This window comes from Pogona vitticeps, chromosome 6, assembly GCF_051106095.1.
Source record: "Pogona vitticeps strain Pit_001003342236 chromosome 6, PviZW2.1, whole genome shotgun sequence".
Lineage (NCBI taxonomy): Eukaryota > Metazoa > Chordata > Lepidosauria > Squamata > Agamidae > Pogona > Pogona vitticeps.
In genome coordinates, this window is record NC_135788.1 from 85907528 (window position 1) to 85923696 (window position 16169).

Here is a 16169-nt window from a genome sequence, read left to right on the forward strand (position 1 = left end):
TGTAAAGTGGGGAGGCCGGGCGGGATGTGGGGATTCACAGAGGACCACTAGAAGAACCATAGTTATAGGTAAGTAACCACTTTTTCTTATTATTTATTTATTTATTTATTTATTTATTTATTTATTTATTTATTTGATTGATTGATTGATTGATTGATTGATTGATTGATTTATACTCCACCTATCTGGTCTACTCGACCACTCTAGGCGGCTTCCAGTATAGGATAAAACAATAAAACACAAGAACATTACATAATCATTTGATACAGTTACAATAAAATAGAGTGAGAATAAAATAAGGAGGAATAGAAAAGAAATCAGGTATTGACTGGAGGGAAGGCCTGGATGTACAACCATGTTTTTAATTGGGTTTTAAAGAGTAGGGGCCGCACAAATCTCTGAAGGGAGGTTGTTCCGGAGGCGAGGAGCCACCGCCGAGAAGGCCCGGTTTCGTGTCTTTTCCTTCCAGGCCTCTCTCAGCATCAGGCTCCTCAGCCTCACCTCCTGACCCGCGTGGGTGATCCGGGTAGACCTTGGTGGGAGCACGCGTTCCGCCAAATATCGAGGCCCTAAACCGTTTAGGGCCTTGAAAGTAAGCATTAAGACCAAGGTAGTGAGTGCCCCCGTGTCGAGATAGGGCCGCAGCTGGGCGATCCACCAGAGGTGGAAAAGGGCGGTGCAGACTACCGACGCCACCCACGTTTCCATGGTGAGTGTCAGGTCCAGATGTACGCCCAGGCTGGGGACCCCACTCTTCGCGGCCAGGGTCACCCCCCCAAATGTGAGAGAGTCACCCAAGCCGCCAACCATGGGGCCACCCACCACTCAGAACTTCCGTCTTGTCCGGATTCAGCCTCAGCCCATTTTCCTGCATCCATTTCAGTACGGCCCCCAGGCATCACTGTAGGGACAGGACGGCATCATCTTCTACGTGGCCTCTGTGAATCCACACAACTGGGTGACTGACAAGCTCAATTACCGGAAGGTAGGCCATCACTCCAGCACTGAAGTAAGGACAGCTCTTCCAAACTTAGCCTCCTTTTTAGCCCTAAGGTCCAGGTGATAATGTGTAACAAACGTGGAAAGAGTAGACCTTTTCTTTTGAGGAGGTGAATGATGGATTCTAAAGTGACCATTTGGAAGTGTCTTGATCGAATGTAAGTATTTAGAAGCCGGAGGTCGAGAATAGGCCTCCCTCCTTTTTGGGTACCACGAAATAGCGGGAGTAAAAACCTCTGTATATGTCGTGGGGAGGTACTTTTTGAATTGCCTGCTTTCCCAATAGAGATATTTCTTCCCGTAGTGTTTCTGTGAAAGGGGTAACTTTTATCTGACCTACAGGAGGAAGATGAATGAATTCCAGACAATAGCCAAATTGGATTATGAACAGCACCCATGCATCTTTGGTGATGAGTTTCCAGTTTTTCAGGTAAGGGGCTAATCTGGGATGAGGATGGACACCATTTCCAACCTGAGGATGAACACCATTTCCAAGCTTTAAAATTCTACAGCATGATTCACTGCCAAGTCAAAGATATTGCTTTCCTTTTCTTGTAGGTTGGCGGAAAGATTGACGACGCTGAGAAGTAGATGGTGTCCTAAAAGATAGATTGGTAGAGGCAGACTGAGAAGGGTGTCCCTGAGTCAGAGGTCTGTAGGAACGGTAAGTTTGATAATATTGTTGTTGATATTGGTATTGATTTTGGCCTAACTGTCTCCTTCCCTGAAACTTTTGAAATTTAGATTGTTGTTGTATGGTATAAGATCGAGCCGTTTTCTTTATTTTATGAAAAGATTCCATAATTTCATCAGCTTTTTTTTTTTTTTGGTTAAATAAGCCATTTCCATCAAAAGGCAATTCTTCTATATGGGATTTAGAATCTTCTGCAATTCCAGAAGATCTCAGCCGCGCATGTCATCTAACTAATATGACAGATGTTAATGATTTGGACGTCACGTCAGCAGTGTGGCGAGCAGCCAAAGTCTGGTGTCTGTCAACGTTCAAAGCCTCAGTATGAGCGTTAAACAAGGAAAATTTAGTCTCTTCAGGAGCCATTTGAAGGGTGGGTAAGACCTTGCCCACAGTTGCCTTCAATAGGCCCCTAAAGCGGCCTGGTAATTGGAGACTCTCAATAACAAGGATGCAAAGGAGTACATTCACTGTCCTAAGACATCCAGCTTTCTACCTTCACAGTTCGTAGGTGTTACTTTAGCTTTGGTTCCAGTTTTGGAATTGTTTGTCTGGATTATAATCAAATTGGGAGCCGGATGTTTAGACAAGAATAAGGTGTCACTGTCATGCTGTCTGTAATGTCTCTCCATCCTTCTAGAGATTTGCATAGCACGGAGGGGGTAAACTCCAAGTGTCTTTAATGATTTCCATGATGACAGGGATAAAAGCTAAGCTAAGAGGGTGGGATTTGACTTGGTCAATATCCCCAAATACGAGGTCATGTGTGGGAGGTGGCGGCTGTTCCATGTTAAGCTGAAGTGACTTGGCCATGCAAGTAATCATTTGAGAGTAGGATGTAAAGTCCTGAGAAGGGGAGGCTGGGCGCAAATCTCCCACATCTGAATCAAGTGTATTAATGTTTGGGGGTGCTTCCTCAGAAGCATCTGACAAAGGTTCCTCATCCTGGTCAGAGTTGGAGGACTCAGAGGTTTCTCTTACTGGTGAGATAGGTGGTGAGGGCGATAGACGGCGTCTCTTTGAAGACCCAGAAGTTTCCTTCAGGGAGTGCTGGGTCTGAGATACAGTAGCACAGTGTCAAGATGATTGAAAAGTAGCTTTGTCAGTAGGTGCAGGTTTCTTTGATACCAAGGGCATACTGGCAGCTTGGTGTCGAACAGAAGATCGATGTCGGGAAGCCTTAGGCATCAAATCTTCGACGTCATAATCGTGTTGATGTTGATGCCTCGGCAGTGAAGGTGACACAGAAGAAGAAGAGGCATAAACATATTTCACCTTTTTACGTGTATTAAAGTCTTTGAGTTTGTATTCGGTGTCAAAGTCATCATGATCCCAATGGCGCTTAGATTTTCTTTTGACCTCGATGTATATAGGTTCGTCGTCTTCAGACGAGGCTCGGTGTCAAGACCTCCGAGGCAGAATGAGGACCTCTCGGCATGATGTTCGACATGGGGGGGGGAATGTTTCCTTTTACCAGCCTTTTTCCTGGGGGAGGAATGATGCACGGATTCTTCCGAATTACACCGCATCACAATGAACACCTGCCCAGTTGAGACACGGCTTGAATGGGCAGAGTCATGGCTGGATACAACATCAGCCTGAGTGCGATCTGAAGACTGGGGCAGGCTCAGTATTGACATCGAAGCCTGAGTTGCATGGTGTTGAGTGGAGATCTCTCCCTCTGAGGCATAGTCATGGCCAGGCAAATCCCCAGACATTTCCTCCAGTATAGGAGAAGGCACAGACGCTGAGACCAGGGGACAATCTCGAGGTCTGTCTTTAGAGGGCTTGTCCTTTTTGCTCTTATTAGATTTATCGGTCAAATTTTTTTAAGGTTGTTAGCAGAAGAGTGCTTGGAAGAAGAAACAGTTGAAGGCTTCTTTACAGCCTTTTTAGAGGATTTTGTCAGAGGAGAGCTTGAAGGTAAGGAAGGTAAGGACAGGGTGTCAGAGTCAGTACGGGCAGCGGGAGTGAGAGAAGGGTTTTGTTCCGCAGACATCTTAGGGTGTGAAAGGGATTTACTCCAAAGAAAAGCCTTAAGCTTCTGTTCTCAAGATTTTAAAGCTGGCTTGGACAGATTCTTACAATGAGTGCAGGCAGTGGGGTTGATGTTGCTCCCCCAGACAATACAGACAACGCTCGTGCCCGTCAGTGAAGGGAATTTTCAATTTACAAGAAATACACTTCTTAAACAGTCCATAAACCGAGGAACCCCGAAAGGTACGATGGGAGAAAAACACTTACGGAGCAAACAAGTCCAAACCAGCACTTCAAGAGGAAAAACGACTGGCAGTCCAAGGTCTTTAGGGTAGAAATCAGTCCATGTAGAAAAAAGGGTGGGAAGCCAACAAATGGTCCAAATAGGAACAGGCAAGCCGAGGTGAAACAGTCTGAGGTCAAACCAAATATCCAAAAAGAAACCAGAGCAACGTACAAAGTCGTAGAGATAACTGAAGTCAAAATAATCCAAAATCTAGCCAATTTACACAAGAAAGTGGTGAGCTCTAGCGAGGAGGTTCCAAAAGTGATGGCGGCAAAAATGGAACTGAGGCTGTAGGTGGCTGGAGCATGCATATTAGGGTAAACATACTACTATGTTTCTCTCTTTCAGCTCTAGAGTATTTCGAGGATCCAGCGCAAGCGCAGTATATACCCAGTTGTGTGGATTTACAGAGGCCACGTAGAAGAAACAGTGTTTTCTTAAGATCTGGGAGGGAGGCCAGAATCAAGTCCCTAGCAAGATATGAAAGTCACAGAGTAAGCATGGACTAGTAACATTCCTGCAGCCTGTCTTAATTCTCAAGATTGCTGTCAGGAGAGTTACTAAGAGAACAGGAAGAGAGCCATATATGCACATTTGAGTTCTTAGGAGGTAAAGTGGGATAGAAATGTAACTAACTAACAATAAAATAAGCATGGCATAAGTCTGGACCCAAAATAGACCATTAAGGATCTCATACTTACCATCAGCCTGGGACTTTCCTATTATATTTGACCTGGAAATGTCTAAATGCTGGCCTCTAGCTGACCCAATTACAAAATAACCAAAATTGTACTGGTAATAAAAGTAGATTCTGGAGTAGTCTTGGTTACCTGTCTGCTGTATAAATTAGCAAGCCTTGCAGAGGCTTTCACACTTTTACTCCTTTCCTTAACCTTTTTCACTCCTTTTGGGCTTCCATAAATTCCTCAACTAACTTTTAGAATTCAAGGCTTTTGCCACGAGGAGAACGGACAGGTTCTTTTGGAAGCATCTTGCTGATCTCTTTGAACTGCTGGGAGTGAGTGCTCTGAACAGACTGTGCAGGCAACCATTATCATATGCTATCTTAGAGGAGATTCTTCTTTGCAGATGTATAGCTCAAAAAGGAGCATGGGTTGCATGCATTTCTTATTTATTTGTACATCCTCCAACCATTATCAGTATAAAGGTACCATGCTTAATAGTAACTTGAGCTATAAGAAAGACTAAGACATAGTTCTATGCCATCTTGAATGTTCATGGATGTTTGAGTGTATGAAATGGATGGATCAAACATGTCCCCAGTTTGTTATTATCTTTTGGGAACATTGTATATAAAAATTTGGAAACCATGAAGATCATGACTATAGATTTTGAAGGGCCAATCTTCTCCCATTGGGTAGATCTATAGTATGAAGTAGGCCAAGGCATATTTGAGGGTGAGGACATACACTTCTAATCCTTATGGAAATGTTTGGATGTAGAGTATCACAAAAATAAGAAACTGGGACCTAGCAACCAATATCAACATTGCAATTCAGTATATGTCAACTGAGAGGTAAACTGCACAGAGTTCAATAGGATGTTTTCAAAACGAAGGCTTAAGATTGTGGTCCCTAGTCTTTCTTGAGTGGGAGTTACAATTAAAACCAGTTGCAACACTGGTTTGGTACAGAAATACTATGAAGGTTTTGCTCCAAGATGAAAATGCCTCGGCAATGACTTCCTGAATGTAGTTTAAAACTGTTCTTGCAGATCTGTTTTCTTTGTCACCAACAGCCAATGTTAAACCAGGTAAGTTAAGGCCAAATTCTTCCTCCCAGATAACTTTACAGAGAGACTGAAAAAGGTAAGCTGACAACTTTAGACAGCTAGGCACGTTTGTCTCAACACCCCCCCCCCCCCCCAAACAACTCCAAAAGGCTGCTAGACACATGGAGCCGAAGAGGGAAGGTTGTGGGAGGAGGGTTACTTGCAAGAAGTAATAGTCTCAGTAGAGGAGAAAATTGGAAAAAGAATAGGTTTAAGATTGATGGGATGGTGTGACTGGCAGAGATATAGTAGGAGACCTGGAGCTGCTCACAGTGGGGGGAAAGGCCAGAAGGACTATAATTTTTAATTTAGAACAAAATATTGTTAGCAGAGAGATGCAGAGAGGACTTAAAGCTCTAACTGCAATGTAATTCTGGAAGAAAATCACTAGGGAAGAGTGTGGAAAAGGAGTAAAATGAGCCTTAGAGCTTGTGGGCTTTGGGCAGATACTATAAAAGTAATTTTTTAAAAAAGGTTTCCTCCAACCAATTACAGTAAAGGCACACCTATTCTTCATGGAGCGCAGAACAACTGTGGGCTATGTGGCAGCCTCTTATACAATTCACACTGTGTGCAGGAACACAGGATTAGCAACTACTGAAAGCATTTCAGAAGGGAGATGCAAAAAACACACACACGGGTAAGAGAGAAGGTGGCGTAGGTCTGTATGGGTTTGTATCAGAGTAAGGAAATAGAGAGGTACAGGTAACTGATTCTTCAAGTGGTCCTCTGTGAATTCACACAAATGGGTTTTCTCTGCACCTGTGCAAAACCTCTGAGAATTTTACACACCTGGCACAAGCTAGGTTGGTGTGCCTCTCTGAGACAAAAGAAGCACTGCGAGTGCCCATTCAAAAAGGTAACTTTATTTGGGTGGGGTGCTCACCTCTTGAAGAGGCACGAAGAGGCCATAAAATGGACGGGGGCGGGGCGGGGAGGGAAGTGGGAAAAGGGGGAGAAAGTTTCTCACAGCTCTTCCTTCATTCTCTCCTTTTATTTTTTGAGGAGAGTTAACAGTAGAGGAGGTCCAAAGTTAATGAAATATTTTCCTGTTTTGTTAATTTTAGGAAGTGAATCGGGCTCTATTGCTGAGGTGCTGCTACAGTGGCAGCAAAAAACGAACTGAGGCTCTCTGTATCATGGGCACCGGGAGGGAAGGCGGTCCTGGTGAACATGTGCTAAAGCTCTAGAAGATTCCAAAAAAGGTCTGTGCAGGCGCAGAGTAAACCCATTTTGTGTGCATTCACAGAGACCACAAAGATGAAGTGTTTTTATTGGTTGGTTGGTTTTTGAATGACACCACACAGAACCCACCAGCCAGTACAGATGGCTGCTGGCCATGTTAGCTGTGGGATTCTGGGTGTTGCAGTCCAAAAACCCAGACATATCCCATTTATAGTACATAACGTCATCATTTTAAAGAGCAGGGTGAAAAAGTTGCATTTTCTTCTCCAAGTTTGTGGAAACTTTTATCCACAGGACTATACTTGAGAGAAAGCAAGGTCTAAATCCCAGTGTCAGGAAAGTATCTTCAGTGTTTTTGTTCCTCCTCACAACCTTGGCTACAGCACCTTTTCTAAGCGCTCTGTATCTAGGCTCACCTCCCAGACTGAGAAATAATTCCACAGCATCGCCTATGGGGGCCTATTGGCAGTTTCTTCATATTACCTGGGTAACATTTTTTGCCAGATAACTGTAATCTCTCGGAAAGCAGATAACAGAAGCCAAGGTGGACTTTGAAGATAAGCAAGCTGTCAGTCAGAAGGTGAGGATGGAATGACAGTTTAAAAATGCTGTTGCATAAACTCTTGGCAGTGGATGGGGACAACCTTGATGCAATCAGGCTACAGTGTCAGGTGCTTGCTAATGAGCCCTCGTTCTGCAATTATCTGCCTTTATTAAGCAGGCGTCTTAACGTACAATGGCACATTCAGCAGACAACCTCCTCTCTGGAAGTGCCATTTTTCATTTGTGAAACATCAACGTCTGTTCCTTTTCTGTTTCCACAAGAGATTTGGGGCAGGGAGGGGGATAATGTTACTTTTATCCTTGAAGCTTCACACCCAATAGCCTCTAGAGGGCAGGCATGGAAGCTGCCTTTGGTGGTACAGAGGGGGTCATTTCATTTTCAGTGTCTTAAAGTTCTGTGCTTCAGATCCAAGGGGTGTCTCTGCCACTCAAGATGCTTAAGGGAGCTTTCTCTTAGTAACTATTTACAAATGCGTGTCATCACTTGTGTGCAGTTCTGAAGCAAGTAGCATTACTCGCAGTTGATAACATACATATGCAATATCTTCAAGAGGCATTCCTTCTGCATGTGACAAGAAGGGTGGCCTCTTTAGATGGTGCTTGTTATAATCCTGGTCCCAAGCCAGAATCAGAGTTTGGACACAGAAGAGGAAAAGGTGATAAAGTCTGTTCTAGCTACATCTCCGGGGGGGGGGGGGGGACACTGGAAGACAGGAGGGCCTGGCGTGTTCTGGTCCATGGGATCACAAAGAGTCGGACACAACTTAACGACTAAACAACAACAAGAGCTACACCTTCAATAGAGATGCAAGATCTGCTTGCTGATTTCAAATCTGAGACAGTGGACCTGGAACTTAAGTGCTTTCATCGAGTTGTTCTAAAAGTATGTGATCTTATTAAAATGATGACATGCTAACATCAGCAGAGAAGGCATTGTGCTGCTTAGCAGGTAACAGTTTCCTCCTTCCTGCAAAGGAGGATGACTACTCTATTCCATTCCTTTCTGCCAGTTTCAACATAAGGAGGCTAGGCTATAAAAACCTGCTGGATACTGAGGCCTTGGTAGCCCTTCTGCCATAAGGAGAGCTGACCAACCATGCAGCACCAGGATCCATGGCCAGCTGGGCTCAGGGCTCCACAGTATAATGAGAGCATCTGTGTATTTCCATCTGGTATGTTGTATCATACTACATCCCTGTCAACCAACTATACAGTAAAACATCTATGGCACCAGTGGCCTTTGATACATCAGGACATAAAGAACATATGCTCACTGGGATTGTGGCTGGTCCAGAACCACCACCTGGCACATATATCTGGCGGAACGCCTACTCCCACCAAGTTCTACCTGTGTCACTCGTGCGAGCCAGGAGGTGAGGTTGAGGAGCCTCACGCCGAGGGAGGCCCGGAAGGAGCAGACAAGAAATTGGGCCTTCTCGGCGGTGGCTCCTCGCCTCTGGAACAATCTCCCTCCTGAGATTCGCGGGTCTCCCTCGCTGGGTATCTTTAAGAAACAATTGAAGACATGGATGTTTGGGCAGGCCTTTCCATCATATTCCTCTTGACCTCCTTCTTCCCTCTTTACTGTTTCTGTTTTGCACTCTATGTAATGTATTGTAGTGTTTTTACTAATTAGAATTGCTTATTTATATTTTTACTGTATTTTATTGTTGTTAGCTGCCTAGAGTGGCCCTCACCGACCAGATAGGCAGGGTATAAATTAAATAAATAAAATATAAAATAAAATAAAATATCTGGATAGGCAAGGAGAAGGAAAGAAGTTAGCTATGTGGGAGACAAAAGTTGAAACAGATGGATGAGTTACTTGGCTGAGCAGGTGGATGAGGGATGAGAAAGGGCAGCTAAATCTATTGGAGAGAAGAGAACTAGAATACATTGAGGTGTAGAAGTGGACAGGTTACTCACCTGTAAGTGTGGTTCTCTGAGTGGTCCTCCATGTACTCACAGAATTAGGTTCTGCACCAGCACAAACAAACCTCACAAAAGCTTCCACTGCTCTAGCCTTGCATCTTCCTTTCCCTTGCTCTTTACTGCACATGCTACACACACTCTCCCCAGTCTCATTTTGTTCACAGCAAAGATAACAAGTTACAGTATTTAGTTATTATAGGCAAGACAAAGTGGGGAGGTGGGCAGCTTGTGTGAATATATAGATGACCACTTGAAGAATAACAGTTACTGTGTGAGTAACCTGCCCCTTGTTGTGGTCTCTGTGATTCACACAGTTGGGTGACTGACAAGCTCAGTTCTTGGGAGGAGGGATGTCACACCAGAACAGAGAACAGAGTTGCTCTACTAAAGGAACCGTCTCTTTGAACTCTTAAATCAAGTCTGTACTGAATCACAAAGGTCAAAGTTTGAGGCCATGTATCTGTTTTACAGCTGTTTTGAATATCAATTCCTCTCTTGAATGTTGGTGAAGAAGCCTCCAGCCTAGTTAAATGACTTATACTGTACTGTATTATATGAAGGTCATTTAATATTTGAGATATCATAGGCCAATTTTATTGTATGAACTTCTGAGATGTGCAGCTTTTCCTAGGGCCTTGATAACTTCTGAACTCCTTGGTTGATAAAAAGGTTAAAGCCTTCACATCTAAGGCATGAAATACTATTTCTAAATCAATCTGCGCTAATGGATTAAAGGTTGTTAATATTAGTGGTTGGGAAAAGATACTACTTTTGATAAGATATGTTCGTGTAAAGCACTGGTTCTTAACCTTGGGTTACTCAGGAGTTTTGGACTGCAACTCCCAGAAGCCTTCACCACCAACTGTGCTGGCTGGGGTTTCTGGGAATTGCAGTTCAAAAACATCCGAGTAACAAAGGTTAAGAACCACTGGTGTAAAGCATTACTTTGTATTTATATATATGGTGGATCACATCTCAATGCCGAAATTTCACTTGTTCTTCTTGCCGAAGTAATGGCAATTAGAAATACTGTTTTAAAAGTCAGTAATTCAAGATTTGTTTTTGCCATAGGCTCAAAATGAGTTTTTGTGAGTAGTGTCAACACCAAAGAGAGAGCCCAATGTTTGTGTGGTGTCTTCTGGATGTTTTTCAGTCCTTTGGGAATTTTTTTCCCCAATGTTGGATGTTTAAGTAACTGCAGGGAAAGATGATTCCCAGGTTGATGTGCTACTATCATCACTAACTATTTTAAAGATGAAATTGATAATCTTATCTCTATTAAATGCAATAGAAATGTAAGTCCAGTAATGCTAGACTGCTGCTTTTATTAACTGATAACGTATATTCCATGAATCTGTTCCATTTATAGGCGTATAATTGTTTAATGGACAGTTTTCTAGCATGTTGCAGAATATACTTTATTGGTGAGTTATCCTGCAGGCAGTTGATTTGAATTGCTGTATATCTGGATGTTATATTAATTTCTTGTGACATGTTAAGTGGTTGTGACAAATTGGTAATTTCACCCTCTTAATAGCAGCAACAGAGTCACAAACCATGGCTGGTGATTAGGATCACACCTGATTTATTTTGTTAGATCTTGACTATTGTACACTGGATCAATGGGAATGGGGAAAACATATACGTTAGGCAATTGGACAAAGGGATCATGGACGTGTCTCCAAGAGAATATTTCCCTTTGTTCACCCAAGAACACCACATTTTGTATTTTCTCATAAGAAACGAGCACATCTATATCTGACTTTTTTTGTTAATTTTGTAAAAACAAATGGCAAGAATTCTCTCTCATGAGTCTGCTAGAGTTATGTTCAGTCTGCTTTCTGCTTATCTTCCCCTGTGACCTGAACTGCTAAAAGAAAAATGTGCTTTACAATACACCATTCCCATGAAGGACTGACAGGTAAAGAAGGCTCAATAATTGCATTCCACCTTGTCTGTTTACATAACACATCACTGTTGTATTCTCCATTGCTCCTTGAACAACTTTCCCAAGTATAATATCCTTGAACACCCTTAATGCTTTGAATTTGATGCGATGCATTCTCTTGCGATGCCCATGTTGCATATAGTTCTCTGTATAGGCAACATGCTCCTCATACTGTTTTGTTTGCATCTGTTACTGTAAGAATGGATGATTGTAGCTGACAGAAGTGTATATCCATTATAGGTGCTGTTTTCTTGTCCACAATGACAACTGTCTTTGGAGATATGATGCAAGTTGAACTTTTTACAGTGTTGTATAGGTTAAGTCTTGGAATCAGAAGCTTTGGGGAAAATAGAACGCTCTGTACTGATGGGCTATGCAATTCCCCATCTGAAACGGAACCCACATTTTGACTCTCATCCTGTTGATCTCCGATAAATTCCACCAAGTGCAACTTTGCCATTGACTGCAACTGCAGTGTCAAGGGCTTACCCTATTTCTCGGCCTTTTTCAGTTTGTCTAGCTTGATATCTGAAGAGCTTTTTCTATTATTATTATTTGAATTAGACCTTGAAGAGAGTTTGTTCGATTTTGAAGCCACTTCTGAAGTTGTGGGTTCGATATCATCCCTTGCAAAGGCTGTCTGTTCCTTAATTGGCAAATCCTTCAACACATATTCCATAGTCTTTTTTTGGCCTTTGTAATTTGTTCTGATGTTCATTTTTTGCCTGTAGTGGTCTTGGTTAGAGAATCAGTTGCTTTTCTCCCACAGGTATGATTTAATCACAGCTGGAGATGGTTTAGAGTTAATTTTGTAAAACCTTTACAGCTCATACAAGATTTTGCTAAGTGAGTCTCTCCTAAGCAGAATAAGCACTGATCATGGCCATCTGCTTGAGGTATTTTCATTCCACATCCAGAACAATATTTTATTAAGGCTGAAGAGGCCATAAACTGCCAAAACAGAATTAGAATTTTGAAGAAAAAGAGGGGCAGAGGGAAGGGGGGAAAGGGAGAGGAAAACTATTGGCTATGTTTTCTTTTTAAGCTTATAAATTACTAACAAAGGGGAAAGGTAAATACGGAAAAAATTTAAAAGGTTATTTACAAAAGAAATCAGTTTTGAGCTGTGGAGCAATTGAAGAACATTGTCATCATGGCGGACAAAAAAGAACTGAGAAGAGTGGGTGGAACATGCACAATAAACAACAAGGGAAAAGAAGACACAAGGCTAGAGCTCTGGAAGTTTCCGTGAAGATTGTTCATATAGGCAGAGAACTGAATTGTGTGGATCATAGAGCATGATGAAGGATAAGAGGTTTGTAACCCACAAAAGGCTGTGTAAAAATCTTGAAAATAACCTTTGAACTGCAGAGCTGGAAGGGACCCTATGGATCAAGCCCAGCCCTTGTCAAGGAGGCACGGTGGGGAATCAAACTCTCAACCTCTGGCTCTGAAGCCAAATACCAAAACCACTGAGCTATCAGTGTATTATAAAGATGCTTGGACTTCACTAAATGGTGGAAGTGCATGCAACTTTACAGAGTAAGTTGCTTCATACATGGAACAGAAAGTCAGCATTTAGCAGTGTTTTTATATAGCTGTAATCAGTCTCTGGATTTCTAGATACACCAGCTTTAAAAGCAATACTGGCTTTTCAGGCCTGGAACTGGAGAAACATCTATGCTTGCAGAATGCAAACTTAATTTATTAACATACTTTTTATAACTTTAAAGATCTGCTATATCCAGAAAGCTCCAGGACAAGTAGCTGCTTCATAAAATAGAATGGTAGTAAAAAGCTACTCTAAAATATTAAAAATATTAAAAACACATACAATGGAATATGCTTTTCAAAAAAGCCCATACATAGATTAAAAAAAAAAAGGCAGCAAGCAAGCCCTTGAGGATGACTTTGATACCATCTTGCTCCTTCTGGGCCCGTCCAGTAATCTTTTGGGAATGGAAGGGGAGAACTGTGTCAGACCTTTCACCCTGCTTGGGATTTCCTAATTTGGCCCTTTTCTTCCCCCACAGCAGAGATGAGGGAAAGTAAGACTGCCATTGTATTCCAGTTTTATTGCAGAATAGTTTGTATTTTATGGGAATGCCTTTCCCCATAAGAATCCCATCTTTCTAAACCATTATCAACTATGGGACCTGATCTAACCGAAATCTGTAAAGACATGAAAGAGAAGATCTGTTCATTCAGACAGTTCTGCTACTAGGGAACCCCATTCTTTGGAAATTCTTTTTTCCCCTTCAGCCTGTTTTAGGTTATTATATTTTATTGGTTTTATGCACTCTGTGCAATGAGCCATTTTATTGTTTGTAATATTCTTTGTTTATTTTTATGTTACTACTTATTAATCACTTTTCTGCCCACCAGGGCCCCAAAACAATATACAGTAAAATATATTAAAAACATTATTTAAAACATATTAAAATTAATTTTTAAAACCAGTGTTAAAAGCCATCTTGGGCCCATCTGCCAATTAAGCATAAAGAATATAAATTCTAAAACCAAAATATTAAACATTCTAGTCTTATAGCACAATTAAATCTCTCTCAAATATATACAGAACTGTGAGACTGAAAAAACCTGTGTCTGAACTATTTGTTTTCAGAATTAAATTAAAGGATACTAAGGGATCTCCTGTCACTTACAATGCAAATTTTCCAGATCTGGACCGTATCTTACTCAGTAAGCTGTTCTATCCAGTGTATAGCTAACTTTTCTTTAAAAAAAAACCTAGGTAATTATTTACAAAACCAAATTACAAGACAAAGAAGTAGTAATGTTCTGTTCTCTCAGAAATGCTTTTCTGTTCTTGTACTGTTTTGAGCCAGTAAGAGTTTTCCAAAGGTTGTCTTATTCAATAACAAGGAATGTTTTGTAAATGATATAGTATTCCTAATCCAAAAGTAATGGCCAAGCTCTAAATGAAAGTTTTTTAATTTGCTTCGAAGATGCCAAATGAATTTAGGAAAAACATTTCTAAATGATTCCTCACCAAATGCAATTTTTCAATTTTGGCACATGTCTCTTTGGCACATGATGCTTTGGTTGTTCATATGTCATCACCAGTCTGGTAATGCTTCGGCTTAGAAGAAGATACTACACCAGCGATCCAGCATAAGTGCAACTTTATATGTGAACACATGAAACAAATAAACGATGGCTGTCAGACTGTTAACAAAAAAATCTCTGCTTCCTATAACTTGTAAATGATTACATCTCCGAGATGTTGTGAAGAGAGAAAAAAGGTTCCCAAACAAGGCAGCAGTCAAAGTGTAAATAATGCATTTGTATCAGCATAGAGGAACAGATTATTTCTTGGCTCACTGCAAGAAGGCAGAAATTTTATTGTTCCAGTTCTGCCTTTGGCGAGAATTGTTTATGCTAACTAAAATGTTTCTCTTGCAAGCGAAGTTGCACTTTCTGTAAAAAAAAAAAAAACCTTCACAAAAGCACTCAAGCTTTCTTCCAAGGGACTGCCCCTCACACCTGTTGCACAACATAGTCCTCAAATGGCCGGCGTTGGTAGCAAGCAACACTGTCCAGCACCCACTCGCGTGAAACTACAGTCGCACTGCAGTGCAGCGGGAATTCTGCAACACAAAACCAACTGTGAGTCTTTGAACATCCGTATGGTCTTCTTCCCTGCCCCTCCAAAAGGCTAAAGAGTGTACTTCATTTAAGAGCGTCTTTGATTGATGAACTTTTAGAAAGAAATGACAAAAATGGTGACAAGGGGAAGATTCTGTCCCTTGGTTTGCACAGCCCAGCATTGCCATGACATTCCTTTACATCTCTGGGCCAACAATTCATTGCTAGCAAGAAATTTTAAATGACAACATAGCATATGTAACGATGGACTGAGATCATATTTCCCTTCTCAGACACATTACTGGCTGAAATCCTGTTCTGCAGCTCTGTGTGCATAGTGGAGATGACATCATCATCAGTGGCAAATTGGAGCTTATTAAAGGTGGAAGGGGAGCAAGGTAACCCTTACAATTTCTTACCTCGACCATTTGTGCAAATGAGAAACAAAATCTTGTCATCCCAGAAGACGCAGGCAAGTGACAGTGATAACAAATAGTGCCTGGTGAGTAAAACCAAGCTAACATTTGTAGACCCCAGTCCACATCATACTGGAGCTAGTTCTGTTTCCTTCCAACAGCCATCTCCCATGGCTGGTATTTATCATTCTAAAGCAGCAGACACTTGGACACCCTGCAACATATCTTATCTCGGAAGCTATGGGCAATGCTATAATCTCACCTGGACAGGTGGCATCTTCCACCCAAGCATCAGGCTGAACAACCACCACAGCAGCAGCGTGCTAAAGAATTGAAAGATAAAAAGACAAGAATGAAGGAGGAGGCAACATTAGCTGAGCTACACGGCATCAATTTCTCTTGCCTGTCTGCAACCAGAGATAAGGCTGGGACAGGCTGCTTGTCTTTTTTGCTGTAGCAATCTGACCAGAGGGGGAATTTAGGAAAATACGTCTCCACATAGGCACCAAAATGAGATCTACATGACAAAGCAATAGCAAAACTGAGTAGACGACACTGCTGGAAAAGATACACTGGGAGCCAAAGGAAGCATAGAAGCAGCCTAAGGAGAGGTGCAGCCTGGCACTGTAATTTGCATACACTTAAGCCCTATTCAGGCATTAGGGGAACATGCTTAATCAACATGTGAGGAGGCAACAACTCTGAAGAGAGGCTTGTCTACCCATGAAGATTCTTCACTCAGGTCAGAATACAAGAAAATGAAGTTTTAACTTC

General features: G+C 41.9%; 1 protein-coding gene and 1 long non-coding RNA gene across 2 annotated transcripts in view; one reads left to right on the forward strand and one right to left on the reverse strand.

Annotated features, from left to right (window-relative positions):
* Positions 1-957: 957 nt before the first annotated feature.
* LOC144583611 (uncharacterized) lies at positions 958-1640 on the forward strand. The gene is made up of 2 exons (XR_013537511.1): positions 958-1429; positions 1558-1640. It is a non-coding gene; the product is annotated as an uncharacterized LOC144583611 (long non-coding RNA).
* A 12049-nt stretch (positions 1641-13689) lies between these two features.
* Positions 13690-16169, reverse strand: part of BRCA1 (BRCA1 DNA repair associated) — a 66119-nt gene continuing 63639 nt past the window's right edge. The window contains exons 20-21 of the mRNA XM_020796093.3: positions 15658-15718; positions 13690-14981 (exon numbers count right to left, since the gene is read on the reverse strand). Coding sequence (XP_020651752.3) covers positions 14872-14981; positions 15658-15718 — 171 coding nt within the window. The 3' untranslated portion in view covers positions 13690-14871. The remainder of the gene's footprint in view (positions 14982-15657; positions 15719-16169) is intronic.